General features: G+C 47.7%; 2 protein-coding genes across 10 annotated transcripts in view; one reads left to right on the plus strand and one right to left on the minus strand.

Annotated features, from left to right (window-relative positions):
* Positions 1-13147, plus strand: part of PITPNM2 (phosphatidylinositol transfer protein membrane associated 2) — a 116437-nt gene extending 103290 nt beyond the window's left edge. For 7 of the 9 annotated variants that reach the window (XM_058158366.1, XM_058158371.1, XM_058158370.1 and 4 more), the window contains 9 exons: positions 923-1132; positions 2164-2312; positions 2500-2616; positions 4269-4385; positions 5564-5712; positions 7041-7190; positions 7672-7855; positions 9188-9316; positions 11010-13147. In XM_058158366.1, the coding sequence (XP_058014349.1) occupies positions 923-1132; positions 2164-2312; positions 2500-2616; positions 4269-4385; positions 5564-5712; positions 7041-7190; positions 7672-7855; positions 9188-9316; positions 11010-11357 (1553 nt within the window). In that variant the 3' untranslated portion in view covers positions 11358-13147. The remainder of the gene's footprint in view (positions 1-922; positions 1133-2163; positions 2313-2499; positions 2617-4268; positions 4386-5563; positions 5713-7040; positions 7191-7671; positions 7856-9187; positions 9317-11009) is intronic. The other 2 variants (XM_058158372.1, XM_058158373.1) reach the window with 1 other exon arrangement.
* Positions 13148-17065: 3918 nt separating this feature from the next.
* On the minus strand, positions 17066-24784 carry ARL6IP4 (ADP ribosylation factor like GTPase 6 interacting protein 4). Its single transcript, XM_058158624.1, has 6 exons — positions 24405-24784; positions 22884-23086; positions 21556-21897; positions 20707-20824; positions 19992-20061; positions 17066-19215 (listed from the first exon to the last, which is right to left on the minus strand). The coding sequence occupies exons 2-6, from the start codon at positions 23071-23073 to the stop codon at positions 19159-19161; spliced, it is 777 nt and encodes a 258-aa protein (XP_058014607.1). The 5' UTR covers positions 23074-23086; positions 24405-24784; the 3' UTR covers positions 17066-19158.
* Positions 24785-25333: the final 549 nt, after the last annotated feature.

A 25333-nucleotide genomic window follows, 5' to 3' on the forward strand; every position in this document is an offset into this window, starting at 1 on the left:
CAAATATCCAACTCCGAAGCCAAAGGCATGGTTGACTTTTTAACTCATTCGATATATGGTTGAACCCGGGGTGAAATGTAAAATTTGTTACTACCGGTTCTGTGGGCGTGGCTTGGTGGTGGTGGGGTAATGTGACTGGGTGGGCATGGGCCAATTTTTTTTTTTTACTTTTAAAAGCATTTTTCCTACAACCTCTTCGGTTGAAAAAATGCTTTTAAAAGGCTCATCTGACGATCCCAGCTGCGCTGCATGATCGTCAGAGGTTCTTTTCTTTTAAAAGCATTTTTTTTTTGCCTTTAAAAGAAAAGCCTCTGACGATCATGCGACTCAGCTGGGATTGTCAGAGGAGCCTTTTAAACGCATTTTTTCTACAACCTCTTCGGTGGAAGAGATTGTAAAAAATGCTTTTAAAAGGCTCTGGCGATCAGGCAACTCAGCTGGGATCGCCAGAGCCTTTTAAAAGCATTTTTTTTACAACCTCTTTGGCCGAAGAGCTAGAAAAAATGCTTTTAAGAGGCTCTGATGATTCCAGCTGAGTTGTGCGATCATCAGAGGCTTTTTTTTTACTTTTAAAAGCACTTTTTCGGCCGAAGAAAAAATGCTTTTAAAAGTAAAAAAAAAACAACCTCTGATGATCACGCGGCACAGCTGTGCATGGGGCAGGCGGGCAGGGATTTTTGCTACCGGTTCTCCGAACCATCCTCAGCCATCACTACCGGATTGGGCGATCCAGTCCGAACCGGGAGCATTTCACCCCTGGGTTGAACACATTCTCCACCCTCAGTGCATTATTAGCGGTCACAAATCTCTCTATATATATTTTCTGCATGGTTCCCTGTGTGTTTTAACAAAAGTGTGTGTTTTATTTTTGTGTTGTCTTTCTCCGTCTCTCCCTTTTTTTTGAAAATGTGATTCCTTGTAGAGAAAAAACACCACCTCAATCACTCCAGAGGTTTTAGCCTTCTGGCGCTCCTAGCGCTCCCCCACAAGCCCCACATCCAGGCCTTCCCCCAGAGGACTAGGGGGCTCGAGCCCGAAAGATCCCCGAATCCTTTAGGACGAAGGTTTGAGAGCTCCCTCCACGGGGAAACGGAGGCCGTTCGCCTGATTCCAGATCTTGACGTCCACAAAGGTATTCTGGAGAGCGAGGAGAACGGGATCAAAATGGAGCAATTGCTTCTCTCTTCTTTCGCTGTCTCCAGAACCCAAAAGCCATCTTCGCCGGAGGCCTTTCTCAAATCTTGCTCTCTGTTTTAACAAACCCCCACTTCTTACTCGCGGCTCTGGAGATTAACCGAAATGCTACTAACAGCCCTTCGCAAGAGAGTCGAGCTCATTCCGATTCACCTTCAACGTTCTGCACTCCTCCAATTATCTTGCCCTCTTGAGCAGTTTCTTGGGAAGGAAAAGCTGGTTCTTGACTGGCCTGGTTTGGAGAATTCCTTAAATACTTTGTGAGCCTGAAAAAGCAGAAATCTTTTGGCTGCTTTGCTTGCCCAACTCTCAACTGGACATTGAGAGCTTGGCCATATGTGGTCCCACTTAAGTGTCTTTTGTCTATTATCATCTCAGGGGTGGATTTTTCCTGGAATTAAGAGCAGAATTTTTTTTTAAAAAAGAAATTGAATGAAGCCCAGCAAAGTCACTTCATGTGAGATGGAGGCTACATAAATTTGATTTAGAAATAAAATCGACCAAGCTAGTTTGCTTTTCTGGAGATAAAATCTAGGAATTCTCCTGACGGGCCAGTACTTTGACCCTTTCTATTTAAATTTCCAAGAATGGTAACACTGAATAACAGGTGAGGGCTTTCTAATCCAGACCAGCCTCTCTTTCTGTCCCTTTCTTTGAAGCTCAAATTTTGGCTATCCTGTTGTGTAAGATTCAGAAATGGGTCCCTCAAGGTATAGTTCCCAAAAATCAAAGCCGCAAGGAAGGTCAATCTGGTGGCTTTCCCAGGGAGGTGGGTGGGACAGCTCCTCCTGGACCTTCCATGGTCTGAGAAGAGCCGTTGGCCAAACATTTCATAGGACAGAGGTGGACAGACCAGGGGAGTTTTCTGACCTTTCTCCTGGATATATGGTCCACCATCTTGGGAGTTGACAAGAGATGGAAAGCTGGGATGTTTTGCAGAAACCCAACGGGATCTCTTTCTGCTTTTAGTCGCGGCCAAGTGGTGGGGAACCAAGAGGATTGACTACGCTCTCTACTGCCCGGATGCGCTGACCGCCTTCCCCACAGTTGCCTTACCACACCTCTTTCACGCCAGTTACTGGGAATCCACAGACGTGGTCTCCTTCCTCCTCCGACAGGTGAGAAACCTTCTGCCAACATCTTTCTCATCCCTCCTCCGACCGCCAGTTGCCCATCGTGGATCTGGTGTGGGTTCTGGACTCCTTCGCCGTTTATACACCGGCCTTTGTGGGCCGTGTCAAGGTTGGGAGCCCGTTAGTTGTACGTGGCACCTCAACGTGAGCAAACTCCCGTTTCATCTTTCAGGTGATGCGTCATGACAACGGCAGCGTTCTTGAAGTGGACGGGAAAGAGGTCTCCATCTTCACGCCTTCCAAACCCAGGGAGAAATGGCTCCGTAAACGGACTCATGTCAAGCTACGGGTGGGTGGCCAGCGCCCCAAATTGGAGGGGGAGGGGACGGAGAAGGACGATAAAGCCCCGAATTACAACTTGGCGTTAAGAACCTGGGCGAGAGGGGTAACCATTAATTCAGAGAGAAGGAGTAATAACAATAACTGGCTTGACTGCGCAGATTTACAACTACAACAACAACAACAACAATAATAATAATCTAGCGCATAATGGGGGTGCCTTTTTAAAAACGACACATCCAGTTAAAAGCTCTTTTGTTAGATTACTTTGATCTGGATTTTCCCACTCAGCAAAGAGATAGGATGAAGTATTTAATTTATATAAATTCAACGCCTGTTCAGTTCAGTTTTGGGGTACTGTGGAAACCTGGCATAAAAGTAGCCCACAAAATCAAAAGGGGATAAATCGGGGTGAAATGCTCCCGGTTCGGACCGGATCGCCCAATCCAGTAGCGATGGCGGCGGCTGGTTCAGAGAACCGGTAGCAAAAATCCCTGCCCCCCCCCCATCATGCCCAGCTGAGCCGTGTGATCATCAGAGGTTTTTTTTTTTTTTACTTTTAAAAGCATTTTTTCTTCAGCTGAAAAAATGCTTTTAAAAGTAAAAAAAAAGAAGCCTCTGATGATTGTGGGGCTCAGCTGGGCATGACGTCGGTGTACGTCAGAGCCTTTTAAAAGCATTTTTTCTACCTTTTCGTCCAAAGAGGTTGTAAAAAAATGCTTTTAAAAGGCTCTGACGATCCGAGCTGAGTTGCCTGATCGTCAGAGGCTTTTTTTTTCTTTTAAAGGCAAAAAAAATGCTTTTAAAAGAAAAAAAAGCTCTGACGATCAAGCAACTCAGCTGGGATCGCCGGAGGAGCCTCTTAAAAGCATTTTTTTTTAACAACCTCTTTGGCCGAATTTAAAATGCTTTTAAAAGCCTCTGACGATCAGGCAACTCAGCTGGGATCGCCAGAGCCTTTTAAAAGCATTTTTTCTACAACCTCTTCGGCCGAAGAGGTTGTAGAAAAAATACTTTTAAAAGTTAAAAAGAAAAAAGTTGGCCATACCCACCCAATCACATTACCCCACCACCACCACCAAGCCACGGTCACAGAACCGGAGTAACAGATTTTACATTTCACCACTGGGATAAATAAATCCTTGAATTTTTTGATTACCATCGAAGCCTGATTCTGACGATCGAGGGATCTTTACTGAGGTTTTTTGAGGGCTTTTTTTTTTAAATCTATGAAACAGCTTTGAACACGAAGGCCACGATCTAGTGAATAAGAAAAAGGATACAAGACGGAGTTGCAAGACCCAGAATCTGTTGTACAATCCAATATTTGTCAGTGCTGTGTAGGGTGGGGGGCGGGGAGGGCTGACAGCCTCCCTGAGAGTTGAATTAAAAAGCAAATTTAAATCAATGCATCCACTCAGCCAGGCAGGAGAAAGCGCCCCGCTTCAGTTAAATAAAGCTCCGTGCACAAAAATGATTAATGGCCATCCAGACTCATTGATCAACCTGCGTCCATCAACAAACAAGGCACGTCAAGAATTGTTTTATGCGTGGAAGACGTTGAAAACACAAAATAAGATGTAAACTATAAAATTCCGCATCTGCCGTGGCGGGAATCGATGGGAATCCCAAATTCCGACATTTGCTCTTCTTTTTTGGCAGAACGTCACCGCCAATCACCGAATCAACGACGCCGTAGCCAACGAGGAACGGCCCCAGGTGTTGAACGGGAGGTTCATGTACGGCCCATTGGACATGGTCACGCTCACGGGGGAGAAGGTGGGTTGCTGAGTTGGTCCCGCGAAAGCTCGAAAAGGTGGCAGTTGTGTGGAACCAAAGAGGGCTTGGTTCTACGGGATCTCATGTCCCAACTGTAATTGCTCGTGTAGTGGTGGCATTTGTAGAACTCCAGAATGAAAGGATTGGTATGGGTTGTAGAGGTCCTTCAGACCAACCTCCTAGGACTGTGATGGAGAACCTATGATGGCACGCGTAGCCATATCAGTGGGCACCCGAGCTCAGCCAGCTGATTTTCGGGCCCCACCAGAAGTAGGGAAACAGATTGTTTCCTGCCTCCAGAGAGCCTGGGAGGGCGGTTGGGAAGGCCCGTTTTTCTGTCTCACTTGGCTCCAGAGCCTCTCTATGAGTCTGGGGAGGGTGAAAACAGCCTTCCCCACCTCCCCAGGCTCTCCGGAGGCCAGAAACGGCCCATTTCCCAACTTCTGGTTGGACAGGAAGTGATGTTTTTTGCTGTATCCAGCCACCAGAGCCTCTCTAGGAGTTTCTGGAGGCTGGAGACAGCAAAACAAAGTTAGCCATCACTGTCCTAGGAGGTCCACCTATCTTAAAGTCGCCAAGGTTGAGAAACATTGATCATACAGCTCTCAATCTCAATCACAGCTGGCTGGGGAATTCTGGGAGTTGAAGTCCGCCTATCTTAAAGCTGCCAAAGTTGAATACCTACGTTCTAGATCTCTCAAGTCAACCAGAATGGAAGTTAGAGCTAAGTAGACCCACGTTAGCAAGATCAGTAAGCAGCCTTCGGCCAAAGGTAGCCAAAAGAAAGTGGTTTATGGACTTCCAACTCCCAGAAATTCCCAGCTAGCTCTTAGCAGCTGAGGAATTCTGGGAGTTGAAGTCTACCTCTCTTCAAGATGCCAAGGTAGAGAGACATTGATCAGGGTTAGATATTGATCAGGAAGAATTGAAATTGGGAGTTAAGTAGGGTCACGTTCGAAATACGAACGAGGAGCCTTACACTGGATTAACCAAAAAGAAAGTGAAGTGGGTTCTACTGCACGGGGGCTCTTCGTGTTTTCTCCCCCTCCCCAGTATAAATTCATTAATGACTGCAGTGGATTCACCCGAGAGAAAATAGTCCGTACGACCATGGGATTCGAACTCAGATGGTGCCGGGCTTAATCTAGATTCCAGATTTCTTCTTCTTTGCGCTTCAGGTGGACATTCATATCATGACTCAGCCCCCCTCAGGAGAATGGGTTTATTTTGACACAGAGATCACCAACGGCAGCGGACGGGTTTCCTACACGATTCCCGAGCAGAGACGGCTGGGGATCGGGGTCTACCCTGTCAAAATGGTGGTGAGGTACGTTCTTGTGCACGGAGGTTTGCCAGGGAATGTTACGGCCGTGGAGCGGTAGGTAGGAAAAATGGGCACGGCTTGAAAATCACAGGTGTGGCAACTGAGGCCGCCTGATTATGGATTTGCTATTGGCATCTTCACCCTTAATCTAAGGCAGAGAGCGATGGCTTATCTTTTAGTTTTCTGTTCTGTTTTTTCCCCTTTGAAGGCAAATGCATAATTACGTCAATTTAAATAAGAAATTATATTTAAATAACATTATATGGGACGCGGTGGCTAAGACACTGAGCTTGTCGATTGAAAGATCGGCAGTTCAGCGGTTCGAATCCCTAGTGCTGCCGCGTAAGGGGATGAGCTCCCGTGACTCGTCCCAGCTTCTGCCAACCTAGCAGTTCGAAAGCACGTAAAAAAATGCAAGTCGAAAAATAAGGGACCACCTTTGGTGGGAAGGTCACAGCGTTCTGTGCGCCTTTGGCGTTGAGTCATGCCGGCCACATGACCACAGAGACGCCTTCGGACAGCGCTGGCTTTGAAAGGGAGATGAGCACTGCCCCCTAGAGTAAGGAACGACTAGCACATATGTGCGAGGGGAACCTTTACCTAAATAAGGAAAAAAATAAATAATGTATTCAGTCTCTCAGCCAACACTGAGTGCCTGTTCGGCTAAAGCCACAGGTAGCTTCTGAACTTAACTTTTGTCTTCATGTCCCGCCCCACTTCTGACAATGATGTTGAAAAATGACAAGCATGCTGTCGACCTTAATTTGGAAGGCTGAAACCCCTCAAAACAGTAGCATAAATCCCTAAAATAAATCCCTCTGGAACGAGCTCCCTCTGGGGCTTCGTCAACTCCCCGATCTCAGGTCCTTCCGCCGCAAGCTGAAGACGTTGCTGTTTCGAAGAGCAGGACTAGCTTGAACGTAGTTTTAAATTGGGGTTTTTAAATCAGGGGTTTTAAATGGGGTTTTAAATTTGTATTTAAAAGTTTTAGGGCATCAATTGAATTTAATTTTCTATTCTTTTTTGCTGTTTTATATGTATTATATGTTTTTCTGTTGTTTTATTGGCTGTGAACCGCCCTGAGTCCTTCGGGAGATGGGCGGTATACAAATATAAATAATAATAATAATAATAATAATAATAATAATAATAATAATAATAATAATAATAATAATAATAATAATAATAATAATAATAAAATAGGCACTAATGCAATTTAACCTTCCCCAGAAGACGGCGGGGTGGGGTGGGGTGGGGGTGGGAATATGCATTGAGGACTACTATACCTGTATCATGAAATCAAGGTTCACTTTCTCTTTCTTTCTCCTTAGGGGTGATCACACATATGCAGATAGCTACATAACTGTTTTACCACGGGGGACCGAATTCGTGGTCTTCAGCATCGACGGTTCCTTCGCGGCCAGCGTCTCCATCATGGGCAGTGACCCCAAAGTCAGGGCTGGAGCAGTTGACGTCGTACGGTAGGAGGCGCTCAACGGTGGGGAGAGTTAGTGCCGGGAGGTTGTACTGAAGAACGGGATTTTCATGCTGCTGGTTTCGTGTCGGAAGCTTCAAGGCACTTCCGGGTTGAAATGGTTAGCCAGTGACATCATAGTTGCCCCCGGAGATGCCCAGTTGCGGGCCCCTTTCATGTCCCCATAGTGAGCCCTCCGAAGTGGTACCTATTTATCTATTCGTGTTTGCATGCTTTCAAATTGCTAGGAGCTGGAGCGAATGACGGGAGCTCACCCCATCTCACAGCAAGTCAGCAAGTCTCAAACACTTGCTGATTTTCCACCTGTTGTTCTAACCATCTGCACCACCTTGCTCCTTATGGGATATTATAAGAATAGTAGGGAACATTTTTTTCCAATTGAAAATGAGAGACCCTTTTCTGTGTTTATATTTTCGCTGTGTCTCTCCCCTCAGCTCATCCATCTTTCTTGTTTTGCCCTTCCTTAGGCACTGGCAAGAGCTTGGCTACCTCATTATCTACGTCACGGGCCGGCCCGACATGCAGAAGCAGAGAGTGGTCGCCTGGTTAGCACAGCACAACTTCCCCCACGGGATTGTCTCCTTCTGCGATGGGCTGGTTCATGATCCCTTGAGGCACAAAGCCAACTTCCTGAAGTCTCTAGTCACAGACGTAAGCAGGATTCACAGCAGGTTAAAGCAGTCACTGTCAGGCTGGGCCGAGTCCGATTAAACATGCCTTTGAAAATCCGGGACCCTCTGATCAGAAACTGTATTGCAGGAAAGTTAACAAGCCATTATGAGAGGGGAAAAAAATCGAGAGATTGCTGAGTATCAAACGTGAGCCCTGTTTATAATGAAATCAAGATTCACATTCTTGCACATCTTTCTCCAGTCCTTAGTTATTATATTTATTTTTTCACATTGTGTACCTGTTGTGACCGAGGCCCAAGTAGTGATTACCAAACACAATTCAGTCCTGAACAAACTGATTTTATTAAAACAGCTGAGAATTAATTCATTCTCAGCTTAGTCCAAAACAAATTCTTCATAAACAATCCTTCAGCCTTATCACCAACCTTTGTTGTCTTTGGCAACCTGCCAGAGGCTTTTCTTGGTAAAAACCCCACGAAGTTCAAGAGACGCTGACAAGGAGCAATGGAATCAATAGTACTTTTCTATGAAGAACCCAATGGCTCCTTGCTGCTCTTTTAAGCCTTATGGGAGGGGCCGATCATCTCCTGGCCTTACTCCTGAGTCGTCCTTTTTGCTTCAGTTGCTCTTGCCTTCTGGCAGCTCTTCTCATGCATGCACTAGGAACAGGCTCCTCCTGTTCCTCTGCCTCTCTGCTGTCCGCCTCTGGAGGCTCCGGAGTCCACGCATCACTCCCAGATGGCCCTGGCTCCATCTCTGCCTCAGACACAGAGCCTTCGTCCGGGTCTTCCCCTGACTCCAGGGCTGGCCCATTGTCCTCCCTAGCGTTCTCTCTGTCCAACTCCGCTGTCAGCTCCCCAGGCTGCTGGCGGACCACAACAGTACCATCCATGTCCCTCAAAGAGGGACTCTGTTTGATGCGCTGGGTAGTTGTCTGTGGTGGGCAGGAGATCTGGTTTCCATCCGTCACTTTTGTCCGTCGGTTTCATAGAACAGGTAGTCCTCAACTTACGACTACAATCGAGCCCGAAATTTCTGTTGCTACGTGAGACAGTTGTAAAGTGAGTTTTGCCCCGTTTTACGACCTTTCTCATCACAGTTGTTAAGTGAATCACCGCAATTGTTAAATTAATAAGACGGTTGTGAAGCGAAAGTGTGCCTTTCCCATTGAGTTTCTTTGTCAGAAGGTCGCAAAACAGGATCACGTGACCCCAGGACACTACAACCGTCATAGACATGAATCAGTTGTTGAATTTTGATTATGTGACCATGGGGATGCTGCAATGGTTGTAAGTGTTAGATATCAGGCTGGCAACCGATTGGCTTTTTCTTCTTCTTCTTCTTCTTCTAGCTGGACATGAAGATCCATGCGGCCTATGGCTCCACCAAGGATGTCTCCGTCTACACGTCCATCAACCTGTCCCCTCCACAGATCTACATTGTCGGGCGATCTACCAAAAAGTTACAGAACCAATGCCAAGTAAGATCCTTTTTGTTGTGTCTGCGCCCCCCCGAGCCAGGCCTCCTGCCAGAAAGTGACTTGGACAGTGAGGGGGAAGGGCCGTCAGGACTTACCTCGGGAGCATCGGCTTCCCTGGCTCAGCTCCAGGAGCCAGAGGCAGGCCAGGTGAAAGAGATAACAAGGCCTCCATCCCCTGACACTTTCTCCCCCCAGGCCACGCCTGCAGACCCAGCTGATGGCAATCAGGCCTGGCTGGACCCTAGATTTCGTAGGCAGGAGAGGAGGAAACAACAGAAGCAGGGGTGGGGCAGGCCTATGAAGTGCTGAGTCATGGAGCCACACCCCACAGGATATAAAGGCAGCAAGAGCTGCTGTGCCTCTTCGTAGCAGGCAAATCAACTGATTAACTAAGAGCTGAAATTTGTTCCTGGGTGACTCATCGGCGTCGAGGGAGATAACAGAGACACTTGGCAGACGCTCGCTATTTTGCTGCCAGAGCTGATAGTGCCGGCTAATTAAGCCATCACTCGGACGGAGGCGTGGGGGGACAGAACATTTTTATTGTAAGGGGTCCAGTCCAGGGGTGAAATTCGACCGACTCGGACTGGCTCGAGGGAACTTGTAGGGACCATTTGAATCGGTTCGCCGAACTGGTAAAAAAACCACCCCAGCCCACTTCCAGATACAGGCTCTAATGGTATGAGGCAGTACTTAGGAGGCAGAGGGAAGAGCCGCAGACCGGACAACCAGCGTATTAAAAAAAAAAATGTCTCAGCCCGCAAAAGGGTGGGAAGCATTTTTGGGACCCTCCCTAGGAAAGGAGAGGAAGAATGTTTCTTTTCCAGACTACGTCAAAGGGAAAAGAAGGATTGTGTTCATTAGATACAGGAAGAGGAAAAGCAGGGAAAGACAAGACTTTGGTGACAGTGATAGAGAAGCGCAAGGGAGGGAAAGGGCCGGGAAGCCTATCTGTAGGTAAGTCATCTGAAAGAGAAGTTCTTTGACCCTAAGCCAAGTTGTCGTGTCCCACCCCCACTCCGACGACCGAGTCAAGGAAGTCCGTAACAAACGTGGCAACGAAGCCTCTGCAGCTTTGCCAAATTCCTTCGAGGTTTATCAGGGCAGGCAGGAGTCCAAGTTGTGACTTCAGCGATAGAGTCCGGTATCAGCAAACTAGTTGAGACTTTGCTTGACTCAAGGTTGGAATGCCAAAAGCAGGTCCTTTATATAGGCTGTGGGGTGTGGCTCCATGACTCAGCATTTATCCAGGCCTGCCCCACCCTTCTTTCTGCTGGCGTCGCCTCTCAGATCTCCAGAAGCGAGGGTCCTCCTACTCTGAATTGTCTTCAGCTATCTCTACTGTCGGCGTCTGGGAAAGGGAGGGGTCAGAGGGAGTAGGTCCGGGTAATTGCACCACTTGGCTGAGTTCCTGCTCTGTAGGCTGCGTCGAAGGAACACACACTGTACGAGTTAGCTGTATTGGGTTTCTCTTTTCATTCCTTGACTCCTCTCCGGGCATGGGGCCAGGGCCGGGGGCTGGAGTCATGACAGGCCTTTCATCTTCATTATCAGACTAGGAGTCTAATAACAGGCCCAGTTGGTGACGGGAAGGGCCCGGCTGAGGAGAGGAGGGAGGACGAGTCACAACACAAGGGTACCGCCCTGAGTCCTCTCCTAAAATAAGGAGTTTTTGGTCTCTTTTGTCCCGTAGTTCATCACAGAAGGCTACGCGTCCCATCTGGCCCAGCTGGAGTACACCCATCGTTCCCGGCCTGCCAAGAATACCACGCGAATGGCTCTCCGGAAAGGCAGCTTCGGACTCCCGGGCCAAACCGAATTCCTCCGCAAGAGGAACCACCTGTTGCGAACCATCTCCTCTCAGCCCACCGTGTCCGCTGGCCAGAGTGCCTGTTACCGTCCAGAGCGGACGCAAAGCCACTCCGAAAGTGACCGGGAAAAGGACCGAGAACGCAGCCAACGGAGCATGAGTCTCGCCACGGGCTGCTGGGGCCGAACCACGCTCCCAAAGCTCGAACCGGGGAACCTGGGTCAGAAGTAGAGGTGTCCGAGGCACAATGATGGCCGGCTGCACTTGCCCGGGTGGCAGAAGCAGGGGCCCACAGCAAGGCCAGCAGTCTGGGGCTCATGGGCAAATATGGTGCTACTCATTGCCGGTGGGGCGGCAGTGACCGGGCCGGGAGCAACCGAGCGATTTGGGTTTCCTTCCCCCACCCACCCCCACAAAACATGCAGGCCTGGACAGTGGCAGGAATATTGGGTACGCGGAACGCAACCGGGTGGGCCACGAACAGGAATCTCCTTTTGCTACCGAGACGTCAAGCTGCCTCATCTTCAAGATCCACCGTTTTCCGGCTCTTATCCAGGGTTAGAGACTGTAAATATGTGCCTGTCCAGATTCTTCTCAGCCATCCGTCAAAGACGAGAAGACACACAGTCGAAGAAAACACACCGGTACCGTTGGGAGCAGCAGCAGCAGAAGAAGAAGAAGACGATGACCAGGTTGTGGGTAGGAGAGCCGTGTGTTTACGTAGGCTGGCCCAGGGACCCGGACACGACAAAGGGGACACCGTCAACTATCACTGCTTTACAATCGCAACGCCACTTGATTCGTTCATGGAGTCTGGAAGGACTCGGGACCCACAAAAAGAAGCCACAGCTCCAGGGCCGAGTCACGTTGAACGGCTTCCACTCAGCAACATAAAGCTACGTGTGCGATGCGCACACCATTGGATAGGTGGTTTATTGAGGCTGGTTCTAATTAAAGGATTAAAAAAAAACAAGTAACAGTTTGGAAGTTGACGGATTGCACTAATTCAGGGGGGGGAAAAAAGAGTTCCTGCTCCTTCAGAGGGAAGGGAGCCCGATTTGGGCACAACCTGCAGAAAGCAGTACCTGCCATACGATTCGGAGCACCTGGGAAGTGGCGATATTTGCTCAGCCTGAAAACCGAAAATAAAAAAGAAGCTACATCCAAATTCTTCCCAGCCCTTTTCAGATTGTTGTTGTTGTTGTTATTTATTTATTCTCCTCCACCCCTTTGCCGTTAAGACTGGAACCGTTTCTCGTTTTTCCAATGTTATAGTATCGGCTTTCGGCGGAGGTTGTAAACTGGTTTTCTTTTTAAACTGTAGGTACATCGCAGCTGCACACCTCACGGTTTTTAGATTTTGCACTGAGAAACTTTTAGGAAGGTTTTTTTTTCCCCCCTCAAACGACTCCTTCTGGAGTTATAGCGCGTGATGTTAAAATGTTGTTAAGCCACAGCACATCTGTCTGTACTTAACAGATGCACAACGAAGGGGAGAGATTTTCCCGACCCATTCACCCTTGTCGATATTTCAGGAAGATTTTTTTATAAAGGTTCAAACTAGCCGTTCGAACCACCTTGTAGACCCGTCAACCTGACAAGGGAAGTTAGGAAGGGGGTGGGGGGGAAAGGCAGGGTTTTTTTTTTTCCCGCCTGGAAGAGATTTGATGCTGAAAAATAGAGGATCTCTGAGCAGGAGTGGATTTGTAATACAGGGGGTCCTTGGCTTGCAACCGTTCGTTTAGTAACGGTTCGAAATTACGACAGCACTGGAAAAAATGGGACTTACGGCCGTAGCTCATAGTTACGAACCATCGTAGTATGCCTGTCATCACATGATCAAAATTCACCTGCTTGGCAGCCGGTTCGTATCTATGATGGCCGCAGTGTCCCCAGGTCACGAGATCCCCTTTGGCTACCTTCCGATGAGCAAAGCCAACGGGGAATCCCGATTCATTTAACAAACCATCGGAATAACAACTACAGTGATTCACTTAACAACGGCAAAAATGGGGCAAAGCTCACTTAACCACTGTCCTGCTTAGCAACTGAAATCTGGGGGGGGGGGAGGCGGGGGGGTGCGATTGTGGTCGTAAGTCAAGGGCTACCTGTATTTTCCTCCTGCTTCTCTGCTCATTTACATGGCTTGAAAGAGATTAAGAAAGCTTTGGGGGGAAAAGACGGAGGGGGGGGTGGCCTTTGTCTGACTGTTCACCCTCCTTTTTTTTTTTTTTTGTCTCCTCTTTTTGCAATCCAGATTTTCTAGCTTTTGCCAAGGGGGCATTTCGGCCCATCCTAAAGCCCCATCCTCTTCACCAGGAGGTCAGCCTTGTCTTTTACTGGCCTTGAAACGCTGCTACTTTTTAAATATTTGCTCAGATATCTCCTCTTTCGCCTCCGACCACTTGTATCACTCTTATCTCGCAGTTCACCTTCCTTCCTCCCCTCTTGCCCTCCCAGTGGTGGGATTCAGCCGGTTCGCACCTATTCGGGAGAACCGGTTTTTAACTTTCTAAGCAGTTCAGGTTGTTGGAAGAAATCTTATTTTTTAATCCCACTTTACAGGGCTAATCCTGTAAGGAAGGCAGGAAAGAAATATTCTGGTGGTGTTTCTAGCCTAATCTTTATTGCCCTGTTTACAGAAACTGCCTCTCTGGTTAACCCTTAGTACATTGTAACAGCTAAGGTGAAGCAGCCATCGACGTGACATTGAGTTGGCACGCCCACATGGTCATATGACCGAGCCACGCCTACCCAGCTGGTCATTAGGGCAGAGAACCAGTTGTTAAATTATTTGAATCCCACCACTGCCACCCCCCACCATCACCACCCAGACCGATGGGACGTCCAAAGTCCCCCAGACTTTTGCACTGTGAAATGCAGCCTTTTTCCGACCACCGCAAAGCTTCGGTGGGTTGCCTGGGTATTGTTTTTTTTTTCTTTCTTCAAATGAACAAATGCTTTTTTTAAAATAAGATACCCCCTTTAAAACTGTGGGATGCACCTTCTCCAGCGTCTGTTTCATTCTCCTTGAAACGTGCCAGAGTAAAATTCACTGTCGTTGGTTTAGAAAGCCATATCGCATAAACAGTCTTATCCAACTGCGAATGGGGACTGGAATGTTTCTTATTACTTTAGGGATATTTTTTTTTTCCTTCCCTCTCTGGTTCAGCCTAGTGCTTCGGGATGGACATTGGAAAAACCAGGAGTGAGAGAGAGAGAGAGAGAGAGAGGAATCCAAATGTATCTGCTCTTGTCTCGTCCGATCATCGCGTCTCCGTTATGTCGTGCAAAAAAAAAGACACCACAAAAATCGCCACGGGAACCACGCTGTTTGGGACCTCGTTCTTTCCATCAGCCAAGATGCAATCTGATGTGTAAACATTTTGCAAGCTCGAAAGAAAGAAAAAAAAAAACCCGGTGCGTCTCATGTCTTCTGTGTGCATTGGCAAAGACGTGTGTATAAAAAAAGAGAACGGCTGGGTAAAACATCAAAATGTTTTTGCAAACTTAGCGATTTTAACACGGGGGAGAGGGGTGGGGATCTCGAGTATGCTGGCTGGGGGATTCTGGGAACTGACATCCACCCATGTTGGCTGGGGGATTCTGGGAGTTGAAGTCCGCAGGTCTTAAAAGTTGGCCAAGGTTGGACACCCCTGATTTAAAACATCTCTGCTCGGAAGTAACGTAGAATTCAGTTTTATTTTTTTCTCCCAGCCCATCGGCCTGGAGCCGAGGGGGCTCCGAATTGGTCCAGTATTAGAAACCTGGCAATTATCACCCGCTTAAACTCCACAATAGCAGAAAGGCAGCTTGTAAAGATAGCAGGCAAATTGGAATGAAAGCCGCCTCCTTTTCAATCCAGGAAGATCTCTTTGCCTTTTCAAACATTTCAATTTGTTATTAACAGCAGCTGCTTGCAATTACTGCAGGTTCAAGTCCCACCAGGCCCAAGGTTGACTCAGCCTTCCATCCTTTATAAGGTAGGTAAAATGAGGACCCAGATTGTTGGGGGCAATAAGTTGACTTTGTATATAATATACAAATGGATGAAGACTATTGCCTGACATAGTGTAAGCCGCCCTGAGTCTTCGGAGAATATAAATGCAAATTAAAAAAAAAATTGAAGAACGTTTTATTGTGTCCTACAGCGAAGCCGAAGGGACCTTCCTTCCTTCCTTCCTTCCTTCCCTTCCCTTCCCTTCCCTTCCTTCCATGGTGCACAGTGGTTAGAAGGCAGTCTTGCAGGCTACTTCTGCCCACACCCAGGAGTTCGATTCTCACTGGATCAAGGTTGACTCAGCCTTCCATCCTTCCGAGGTGGGTAAAATGAGGACCCAGATTGTTGGGGGCAAGAGGCTGACTCTGTAAACCGCTTATAAAAGGCTGTAAAGCACTATGAAGCGGTGTGTAAAGTCTAAGTGGTATTGCCTTGCCTTCCTTCCTTCCCTCCGCCCTCCCTCCCTGCCTTTTAACCTTCCTTCCTTCCCTCTCCCTTTTATCCTTCCTTCCTCTATCCCAGTGATTAGAATGCAATATCGCAGGCTAATTCCCCCGACTGCCAGCGCTTCGATCCTAACAGGTTCAAGGTTGACTCGGCCTTCCATAAAATGAGGACCCAGGTTGTTGGGGGCAATAGGCTGACTCCGTAAACCGCTTAGAGAGGGTATAGAAATCTAAGCGCTACTGCTATTCCAGGTGGAAATACACAATTGGGACGTTTGAGGGTCTGGCTTAGCCTGTTCCATCTTTTTTTGTTGTTTTGTTTTGTTCCTACGATTCTGTGTGCATGATACCGTCGGGCGCCTTGCTGTTGTCGTATGTGACCGCCATCTTCTCCCCTGCCACCTGTGCTTTGTATCCAGTAACCAGTTGTATGTGAACTTCTAATTAAAGGAACTGGGAAGGTTTGGTCACCGTCTTCGTTTCTTTGCAAAGGCATGCTGGGAACTGGATCCTAACTGGTGTCCATTTCCTTTGGTGGGCTCCATTGGGTTCAACTTTCCCTGGCACTCCCTAGATTTTTATTTTTTGAAAATATAGCTAGTTCCCACGTAACTTCTTCTTCGCCAGTCAAAAATAATCAAGGTGTCAACTCGCAAAGCATTCCTGGTCTGCTCTCGAGTTGCCATGGGGAGGAAAGTGGGGGAGGACTGATGGAGCAGTTCAGCAGCCACGTTCAAAAGCGCATTCCATGTGTACCTTCTTCAAGGTTGGATCGCAGGTTACCAGAGCCAGACACGTGAGGTGTGGTTTCTACAGCCTGCAAAAGTGCCTCATTGGCGATCTCAGATTACCAGAGCCAGGCATGTGAGGTGTGGTTTCTACAGCCTGCAAAAGTGCCTCGTTGGCGATCTCAGATTACCAGAGCCAGGCATGTGAGGTGTGGTTTCTACAGCCTGCAAAAGTGCCTCGTTGGCGAATGTGATTTATGACACAGACTGAGAGGAGGGGGGAAACAGCGTCAGAGTTGAGCCGTAAATTATGTGCAGGCAGAGTTGACTTCACCCAGGAAGTTGCTGACATGTGGCTCCTAATAAATAACTGGATTTCTTTTGAAATTTGGCTCAAGGCTCATGAGTTAATTAGGGCATCTGTTGGAACCCCGACACAGGGTGGGTTTCAAACAAAGGGAAGTCGCTTTGACAAATACAAAGAAGTATTTGCAACTTCTGTTAAACCACTGAGGCCTAGTTGGAAAGCAGGCTAACAAGCTTGGATCTTGAGTGATGATTATTACTCGTGGATAAAATAATTTCATTGGTGTTGGTGGCAGGCCTTTCTCAATTTGGGAAGCCATCGCTGCTTCCGGTGCATCACCAGGTGGTGGCACATCCTTATCCGGAATTTAAACGTGCCAGAAAAATCCGGAAAACACACCCACTTCTGAGCAGCTCTCCTCCTCTTAACTGAACAGAGGATGCCATCAATCCACTAAGGTCGTTTAGAAGACTGCTTTAATTAGTTAAATTAGCTACATCAGCACCCCGTACAAAGCATTTCCAGTTGGACAGATGACATAGTATTGATCGCTTGGACAATTCTTCTTTTAGCTTGGCGCTTGCAGTTTTGAAAAAGAGAACAATGCATGCAAAGGATACAATCCAGCCAAATTTTTTTTTAAAAAAAAAGAACACTCGGCGAGTTTCAAAAGAAGAGTATTAAATTTGCCTTTTTAGCGGGTGCTTTGGAAACCCGCACGATTTCAGCGCCTTTAGCTCTGCAGGACCGAATGCTCTGCAGAATTTTAAACACACACTGACTATACCATATTTTCTCTCGCGTGCTTGTTTGATTTTCCCTTTGGGGTGAATTTAGCCCGGGCGGCCTGTTCCAAGAACGGATTAATAATTAACTGCTTGTAATGGGAACAGAGTTTACATAAGCTAGCTCAGCAGCTGTTTGATTGCCAAAGGAGACCAAGAATTGGCCGGTGTGTGGTTCCACTGGGCCTGTGGGTAACCCAATTTTGTTCTGGTAGGGCAATCAGGCCAGGCAAGATTGGAAACGGGAGGAATTAGAAGGTGGGGGGGAGAAAAATCTCTTGTAAGGAAGGTTATGTGAAAATTGCACAAAGTGGCTATCCAAGAATGAATGATTGACAAGGCATTGAATGCTCTCTGGCCAAAGGAAGAGGAGGAGGATGGAAGAAGAGAAGGAAAAGGAGGATGGAAGAAATAAGAAGAAGAATGAAAGAGAAGAAGCAAGAGAAAAATAAGAATAGCATAGAAGGAAAGAAGGAGGGGAAAAGGAGGAGAATGAAAGGAAGAGAAGGAGAAGATGGAAGGAAGAGAAGGAGAAAGAGAAAGATAAGAATAGAAGGAAAATGAGAAGAATGAAAGGAAGAGAAGGAGAAGAGGGAGGGAAGGAAGAGAAGGAGAAAGAAGAATAAAAGGAAAAGGAGAAGAACGAAAGGAAGAATGGAAGGAAGAGGAGGAGAAAGAAAAATAAAACGATGGAAGGAAGGAAAAAGAGGAGGAGCATAGGAAGAGAAGGAGGAGGGAAGGAGAAAGAGAGAAATTAAATGAAACCTGCAGCAACCAATGCAGAATTAAGCTAGCAGCTCAGGCACAGAGACTAGGTTTTGCCAGAGCTCTTCTTACGACCTTAGGAAGCTACAATGCCGTCCTTCGCCTTTCTCATTAGCAGTCAAATCCCACTTCGGGGCTGAGCAACTGGCAACCTTCCAGACGTTCTCTGGGCTCCAACCAAGTGGGGACCACAACCAACCTTCTCCCACAGCCAAAAAAAATCCAAAAACCGGCCCTCTGGAAACCCCAAAACGGCTTTTGTAATCTTCCCCGAACTGGCTGGGAAGCCACCGTGCCCTTAAAAAGGTGACCTGAGTCACCCAGGCAGCCGGAGAACTGGGCCAGGAGGCCTCATTCCAGATTCCCCTGAAGCTCTTGGGCCTCCTTGCTCTGCGTGTATGTGTGGGGTGTGTGTGTGTGAGTGAATGAGTGCCGCAGTGCCAGGTGGATTGAAGGAGACCCTGCACTCTGTTCTCCTCCTGCAGCCAGACCAGGGAATGGATGAGTCATTCTCCCTCCCGGTCAGGAGCAGCTGCGGGTAGCCCAGGGATTGCGTTGCTGTTTGATGGGGGAAGTGGTTCCTTTCCTCCCAGATCAACAAAATTACGGACGAGGGAGACGGGCGGCCTCTTGAGCGGCAAGGAATCCCTTGGAAAGCGCCTCCCCCTCCCCAACCATCAAAAGCCGCCCTGAATTGGTCGGGTTTTTTCTCCTGCATCCTCCACTCTCTCTCTCTCTTTTTTTCCCTCCCCCAAGAAGAACCTGGTAGAATTACATTCCCTAACCTCGACTGGACGGGGAGCTGAAGAAGAACAGCTGGAGTGACCCCTGGGGAAAATCAAGGAGCCCTTGGGGGCAGGAGGGGAGGGGGAGAGACCTCCCAAAGGCTTGGCCAACTGTGGCCTCTGCCTGCCTCCCGGCACTCGGACATGGCTCGTTGGGGCAAAAACCTTTGCAAACAGCCAGGAGATCATCGGTTGTCGTTTCGGGGGTCCGTCCCGTTACTGCAACATCCCCATTTTCATCTGAAAGGAAAGTCCATCGCCCCGAGTGGCTTGCTGCAAAAGGAGAGGAGGAGGATACAGGTTAGGGCAGGGCATGGGGGGTCTCCAAACTTGGCAACTTTTAAGACTCGTGGACTTCAACTCCCAGAATTCCTCAGCCAGCAAAGGAAAGCTGGCTGCGGAATTCTGGGAGCTGAAGTCCACGAGTCTTAAAAGTTGCCAAGTTTGGAGATCCCTGGGTTAGTAGGGGGAGATTGCTAGAGACAAAGGGAAGTCCTGTTTAGCTCCCCTCCATTCCCACCGAGACGTCAAAATCCAGAAAGTGGATTGATTTTCCTGAAAGCTATTAGGTTTCCAGTGGCGGTGAAAACAAAGGGAGAATTGAATTGACGTCTGTCAATCAGCAATGTCGCACTTTAGGAAATTTGATTTTGCTAAGACTGGACTTTGTTTCTCCTTGAAGAGGTTTCACTTCTCATCCACGAAGCTTCCTCCGGTTCTGACAGAAGCTCTCTTCTTCCTTCCATCAGAACGGAAGAAGCTTCTTGGATGAGAAGCGAAACGTCTTCGCAGAAAAACAAAGTCCAGTTGCCATTTTGGAAAACAGGACCTGGGTGACTGACAATCTCCACAGACAACGACGCTCGGGGTGTTTTGAAGTGCAGATATGGAGACAGAAACCGAACGCCTCATCTGAGGAAATTTCAACAATATGAGCCACGAAATAAGAACTTCTGAAGAAAAACACAGCCGGTTTTTCGCTATGAAGTCAAGGAACCCTCATCCTGTCCAAACATCCAAGCTTGTTGTGGTAATTGAAAGCCACTAACCTTGTTTATTTCTTTATGCCTGTCTTTCGTGACAATCTCCTCCAGGATCTCTCCGTCACCCTTAATAAGTCTGCAAGAGAAACACCTTGATTTGCCCAAGCAATAGATGTTATCCGTAAACATGTATCGTCATCTTCTTCTTCATTTAATGACTCCATAATCCCTTGCTGGGTGGAGTCTGGGCAACTGAATGGAGCTAGCTGAGTGTTTTACTGGCCGGATGCTTTTCCTGTCGCCAGTATGGAGTTTTGTTCAGCAGATATATTCTCATGGTGCCCAGAGAGAGAAATATCAGCCTCTACCTAGGATCGAACTCACAGCCTCCTAATTGTGAGGTGAGAGCTCCACCTCTAGGCCACCCCACCAGCTTTCTGCTGAAGTTCTAAATAAGCTCAGGAAAAGAGCGATTCTACAGAATTTGTAAAACTATGACAGGGAAGGAATTGAGTGGTGCGGTGGCCTAGACGTGGAGCTCTCGCCTCACAATCAGGAGGCTGTGAGTTCGATCCTAGGTAGCGTCAGATATTTTTCTCTCTGGGCACCATGAGTAAACTACCTGCTGCGAACTCTACATTGGCAACAGGAAGGGCATCCGGCCAGTAAACACTCCGCTCCATTCAGTTGCCCCGACTCCACCCCGATGCAAAGGGGGGTCATTAAAAGACGAAGATTACAGGGAAGGAATCCCCATTCAACCCAGCCACCCTGCTCCTACCTCATGCGGCCTGTTTCGGGGTCGAGGACTTTCCGTATAACGCTCTGCCGGGCGTCCCATTCCTCTTTTGTCATCGGCTTCATGGCCTGAATGCGGAACTTCTGCTCGTCCGTGAGGGCTGAAAGAGGAACCTCCGTCAGAAAAGAAGGGATGCTATTTAACTCTTCAACATAAGATGATGCTCTGCGTTTTACCCCACGGGGAGAAAGGACCCAGGTTTTTTCGTCTGCATGGGGAAGGGAAAAAAACCCTGTTCATCATGAAGAAGGGAAGGGAAAGGAAGGAAGACTCAGCCTTCCATCCTTTATAAGGTAGGTAAAATGAGGACCCAGATTGTTGGGGGGGCAATAAGTTGACTTTGTAAATATACAAATAGAATGAGACTATTGCCTTATACACTGTAAGCCGCCCTGAGTCTTCGGAGAAGGGCGGGATATAAATGTAAAAAAAAAAAAAGAAGGAGAGGAGTGGAGAGAAGGGGAGGAAAGGGAAGGGAAGGGAAAGAGTAAAGGAAAGAGAAGGAAAAGGAAGGGAAGGGAAGGAAAGGAAAGGAAAGGAAAGGAAAGGAGGGAGGCAGAAAGAAGGGGAAAGGGAAAAGAAAGGGAAGGAAGGATGGGAGGGAGGGAGGGAAGGAAGGAAGGAAGGAGAGGGAGAGAGGGAGGAGAAAAGGATAGGAAAGGAAAGGAAAGGAAAAGGAAGGGGACAGAGAGAAGGAGAAAGGGAAAAGGGAAGGAAGGAAGGAGGACCTGCTTTATGTTATGAATTGTCTCAATTGTCCCTCCAACCCTCTTTTTTGGATAATTTTTTTCCCAGGCTTGCTTTAACACAGTTTACCAATGCCAGCCTTACCAGGTCCGGAATCCGAGCCAGCGTCCTTCTGCCACTGGTCCAGCGAAGGGCCGGGGGCCTCTTCCTTCTTACTTCCCCCCTCCTCTTCCCCCCTCTCTCTCTTGGCTTTCTTCTTCTTCTTTTTCTCTTTTCGTTTTTTCCGCTTCTTGTCTTTCCCTTTGGACGCCTTCTTCCTCCTCTGCTTTTTTTTTTCGGGTTTGGCCTTTTCGTCGCCGGACTCGTCCGAAGAGGCGCTGGAAGAGGAGGCCGATTTGGAAGAGGAGGAGGAAGAAGAGCCGGTCTCGGAGGAAGAAGAGCTGGCCTTCCTCTTCCTCTTCTTCTTCGTTTTCTTCTTCTTTTTCACTAGAAGCCAACATGGAAGAGAAGATAAGTGGGGCTCCAGAGGACAATCGTCCCAGGAGATTGAAAATCCAGGAGATGTGATCCCACCGGCTTCATTTATTATTGTTATGGTCTGCCAGCAGCCTGCGGAGCTGGCAACGGAGTCAGACAGCGATGAGGCTGAGGAAGAACGTGGGCCAGTCCTGGAAGCTGGGGAAGGCCCGGATGAGGGCTCTGCGTCAGAGGCAGAGGTGGGGCCAGGGCCATTGGGGAGCGAGGTACGGACTCCAGAGCCTCCAGAGGCTGACAGTAGCGAGGCAGAGAAACAGGAGGAGCCTGTTCCTAATGCACGCATGAGAAGAGCTGCCAGAAGGCAAGAACAGCTCAAGCAAAAAGGACGACTCGGGAGTAAGGCCAGGAGAGGATTGGCCCCTCCCAGAAGGCTTAAAAGAGCAGCAAAGGCTCTTGGGCTCTTTGTAGGCTCCTCCTGTTCCTCTGCCTCATTACTGTCAGCCACCCCTCCTTCCGACGCAGAGCCCTCATCTGGGCCTTCCCTAGCCTCATCGCTGTACAACTCCATTGCCAGCTCCGCAGGTTGCTGGCGGACCACAACGGCTCTCGGCCTGGCAGTTCTCCGAGCCAGAGTAAAGTCTGTGACTGTAAATTCACCCTTGAAAGACTTTGCTGGATGTGAAATGAGAGGCATTCACGGTAACTTAATAAAAAGGGATTTTTGTCGGGACAAGGCGTTTGCATCGTGGTTTGGGAACGCCTAGGTCAGAGGTTTTAAGGAAGGGAAAGCTGGCTTGGCTTACCAAGTCAAAGCCAAGTTCCCTGACCCTGCCAGGGAGGGAACCAAGATGGAAGGGTGAGGAGAGGTCTCCATCCTTCGTCCATCTTTCAACAACGCTCATTTGGAAGACGCAATCGTGCATTTGTTAAGATTCCCAGCCAGAAACAGCTGCGATTTTGGAAAAATCTGGAGTATTATTATTTTTCCCCCTCACCGTCTTTGGAAGAGGATAAACTCGTCCTGAATTCCTGGGATTCGGACTCTTTTTTGCTTGCCGGGGATCGGCTTCTCCTCTCGCGGGAATCTTTGCTGCTCTTCCTCTTTTTCTTATCTTCCTCCTTCTCTCGTCGGCTCCGGGAATCACTTCGGCTCCTCCTGCGTTTCTTAGCCTGGTTGTGAGCCATCTTGCTCTTGGTCCTGTTTCAGGCAGACGAAATGCTTTTCTTAACACACACACACCCCCCGGCAGAATAACCATCACCACTGCAACCCTCTAGGAATGGAATCTTACTTGCAAAAGTACAATATGTAAAATAAAAAAAGTATAAGATAAAACGTAAAGGCAGAGCCTTGGTGGCGCAGTAGTTAGAGTGCAGTCCTGCAGGCTACTTCTGGTGACTGCCGGCTGCCTGCAATTTGGCAGTTCGAGTCTCACCAGGCTCCAGGTTGACTCAGCCTTCCCTCCTTCCGAGGTGGGTAAAATGAGGACCCAGATAGTTGGGGGCAAGAGGCTGACTCTGTAAACCGCTTAGAGAGGGCTGGAAAGCCCTGTGAAGCGGTCTATAAGTCTAAGGGATATTGCTTTTTCCTTCCTTCCTTCCTTGATTGTTGGGGGCAAGAGGCTGACTCTGTAAACCGCTTAGAGAGGGCTGGAAAGCCCTGTGAAGCAGTCTATAAGTCTAAGTGCTATTGCTATTGCAATAGCACTTAGATACCGCTTCAGTGCTAATACGTAAAACATAATTTAAAAATATAACAATGGCCCACTCCTGCTATTCATCTCCAACTAAAACTTTCCTCTATTTTTTTTTTTAATGGCATTCTCATCTTGTAGATATTTAATTTTTTTTTAAAGCCATTTTTTTTCAGTTTCACTTAATTACTTCACTTAATCACTGGATTAATTCCCATTTCTTTTTACAGGTATTTTGTAGCCATGAATTCCACAGGACAACTAACTGTATGTTATCTTAATTGTATCTGGTGTATAAAATATTTAGATGGCGCAACAGATTTTGCGAGTTTATGTTATAGGTCACAGGAGGAAAACACACGTCCTTCTGGAAAGAGAACATACATTATTTTCTTTTTAGGCTGGTTAAGGTTTAAAGGGAGAAGCAGATGGAAAGAAGGACATCAATTGAATTGATGGAAAAACAACAAAATTGGTGTAATTTTACTCCTTTAGGTTTTATCCCTTTAGAAATAGTCACTTTATTCTTAAGGGAAACTGTTCCCCATGTTTTTCCAACTCAAAATCTTTATAGCATATGAATATTCTTGCTTTTCTACCTAGTAAGACTTGAGCGCTGGCCCTTTAAGAAAAAAAAAACCCCTTCCTTTCCTACCTGTCACTTAAACCGTCTTCAGCCAATCCGCGTGCAACGCCTGCCTTTATAAGCCCGCCTTCTCCCAGTCTCCAGAGGGGGAGTCGCCTGGGGCGCATGCGCAGCAAGGACGAACCTGCTCCCCTTTTATGGATCCGAATTCGCCCCGTTGTCTACTTAAGACTTACCGAGTCAGGTAAGCGGCTCGCCGGTGGGGCGGAGGAGGCCCGGCACGGCGTGAGGAGCGGAGCCCTCGTTAAAGCGGCTTCTCCGCACCATCCGCGGAAGTCAGCTGCCTCGGGAAGCGAACGCAGCCCCCCCCCACTTTCTCCCGCCGCAACGGCGGCCGTTCGCTAAACTGTGGCGGCGACTTCCGGTTGGTACGTTCCTAGATGAGTCCGGTGGGGAAATCGGAGGCTGCGCACTTTGGTTCCCACCTCGATTAATGCAGGCGACCCGAAGGGCAGCGAGCGTTTCCTTCCCGTTAGAGATTTTATTTATTCCATTTATTTTATGACATTCCTATGTCGCTCATCTCCCATACTCACGGTTTTGTTTTGTTTTTTTGGGTGGGGGGGGATTTATTTTAAACAAGGGATTTTTTATTCTCTTTCAAGATTCCTGAAGCTTTTTGGCTTTCTTGGCTACCAAAAGTTATAAATAGAGGAGATTTTGAGTTCCAATTGGAGGCTATTGTGATTGAGAAGGGAAGGTGGCCTGATTTTTAAATTTTTAAATTTTTCAATTTTAATTTTATTGGATATTTTATATGGTCAATTGGACGGTTTTAATTTCGGCCTTTATTGAATAAGTTTTTTAATTGTTATTTTAGTGTGTATATTAATTGTTTTAATGTAGGCTGTACACCGCCCTGAGTCCTTCGGGAGAAGGGCGGTATAAAAGTTTAATTAAATAAATAAATAAATAAATAAATAAATAAGGTGCTCATTTAAAAAATAAAGGGTTCGAAATGCTGTTTTTGAGCTCTTGATTTAAAAAAGGGGTATTTAGCTGTTAAGCTGGAGGGCTGCCATCGAAATAGGGCTGATGTTGGGGGATTTGAAGATGAAGAGAGACTAATAAAAATTGGCAGAGACCAGGGGGTCTGCAAACTTGG

This window comes from Ahaetulla prasina, chromosome 15 (genome assembly GCF_028640845.1).
Source record: "Ahaetulla prasina isolate Xishuangbanna chromosome 15, ASM2864084v1, whole genome shotgun sequence".
Lineage (NCBI taxonomy): Eukaryota > Metazoa > Chordata > Lepidosauria > Squamata > Colubridae > Ahaetulla > Ahaetulla prasina.

What these genes read in the sequence shown, in the direction of transcription:
- ARL6IP4 (XM_058158624.1), bottom strand. Translation starts at nt 23,073, where the DNA reads ATGGCTCACAACCAGGCTAAGAAACGCAGGAGGAGCCGAAGTGATTCC. An exon ending in TTTATCCTCTTCCAAAGACG is followed by an intron (nt 21,898 to 22,883) that starts GTGAGGGGGAAA and finishes GTTGGCTTCTAG; the next exon opens with TGAAAAAGAAGAAGAAAACG. An exon ending in GGCATAAAGAAATAAACAAG is followed by an intron (nt 19,216 to 19,991) that starts GTTAGTGGCTTT and finishes CTCCTTTTGCAG; the next exon opens with CAAGCCACTCGGGGCGATGG.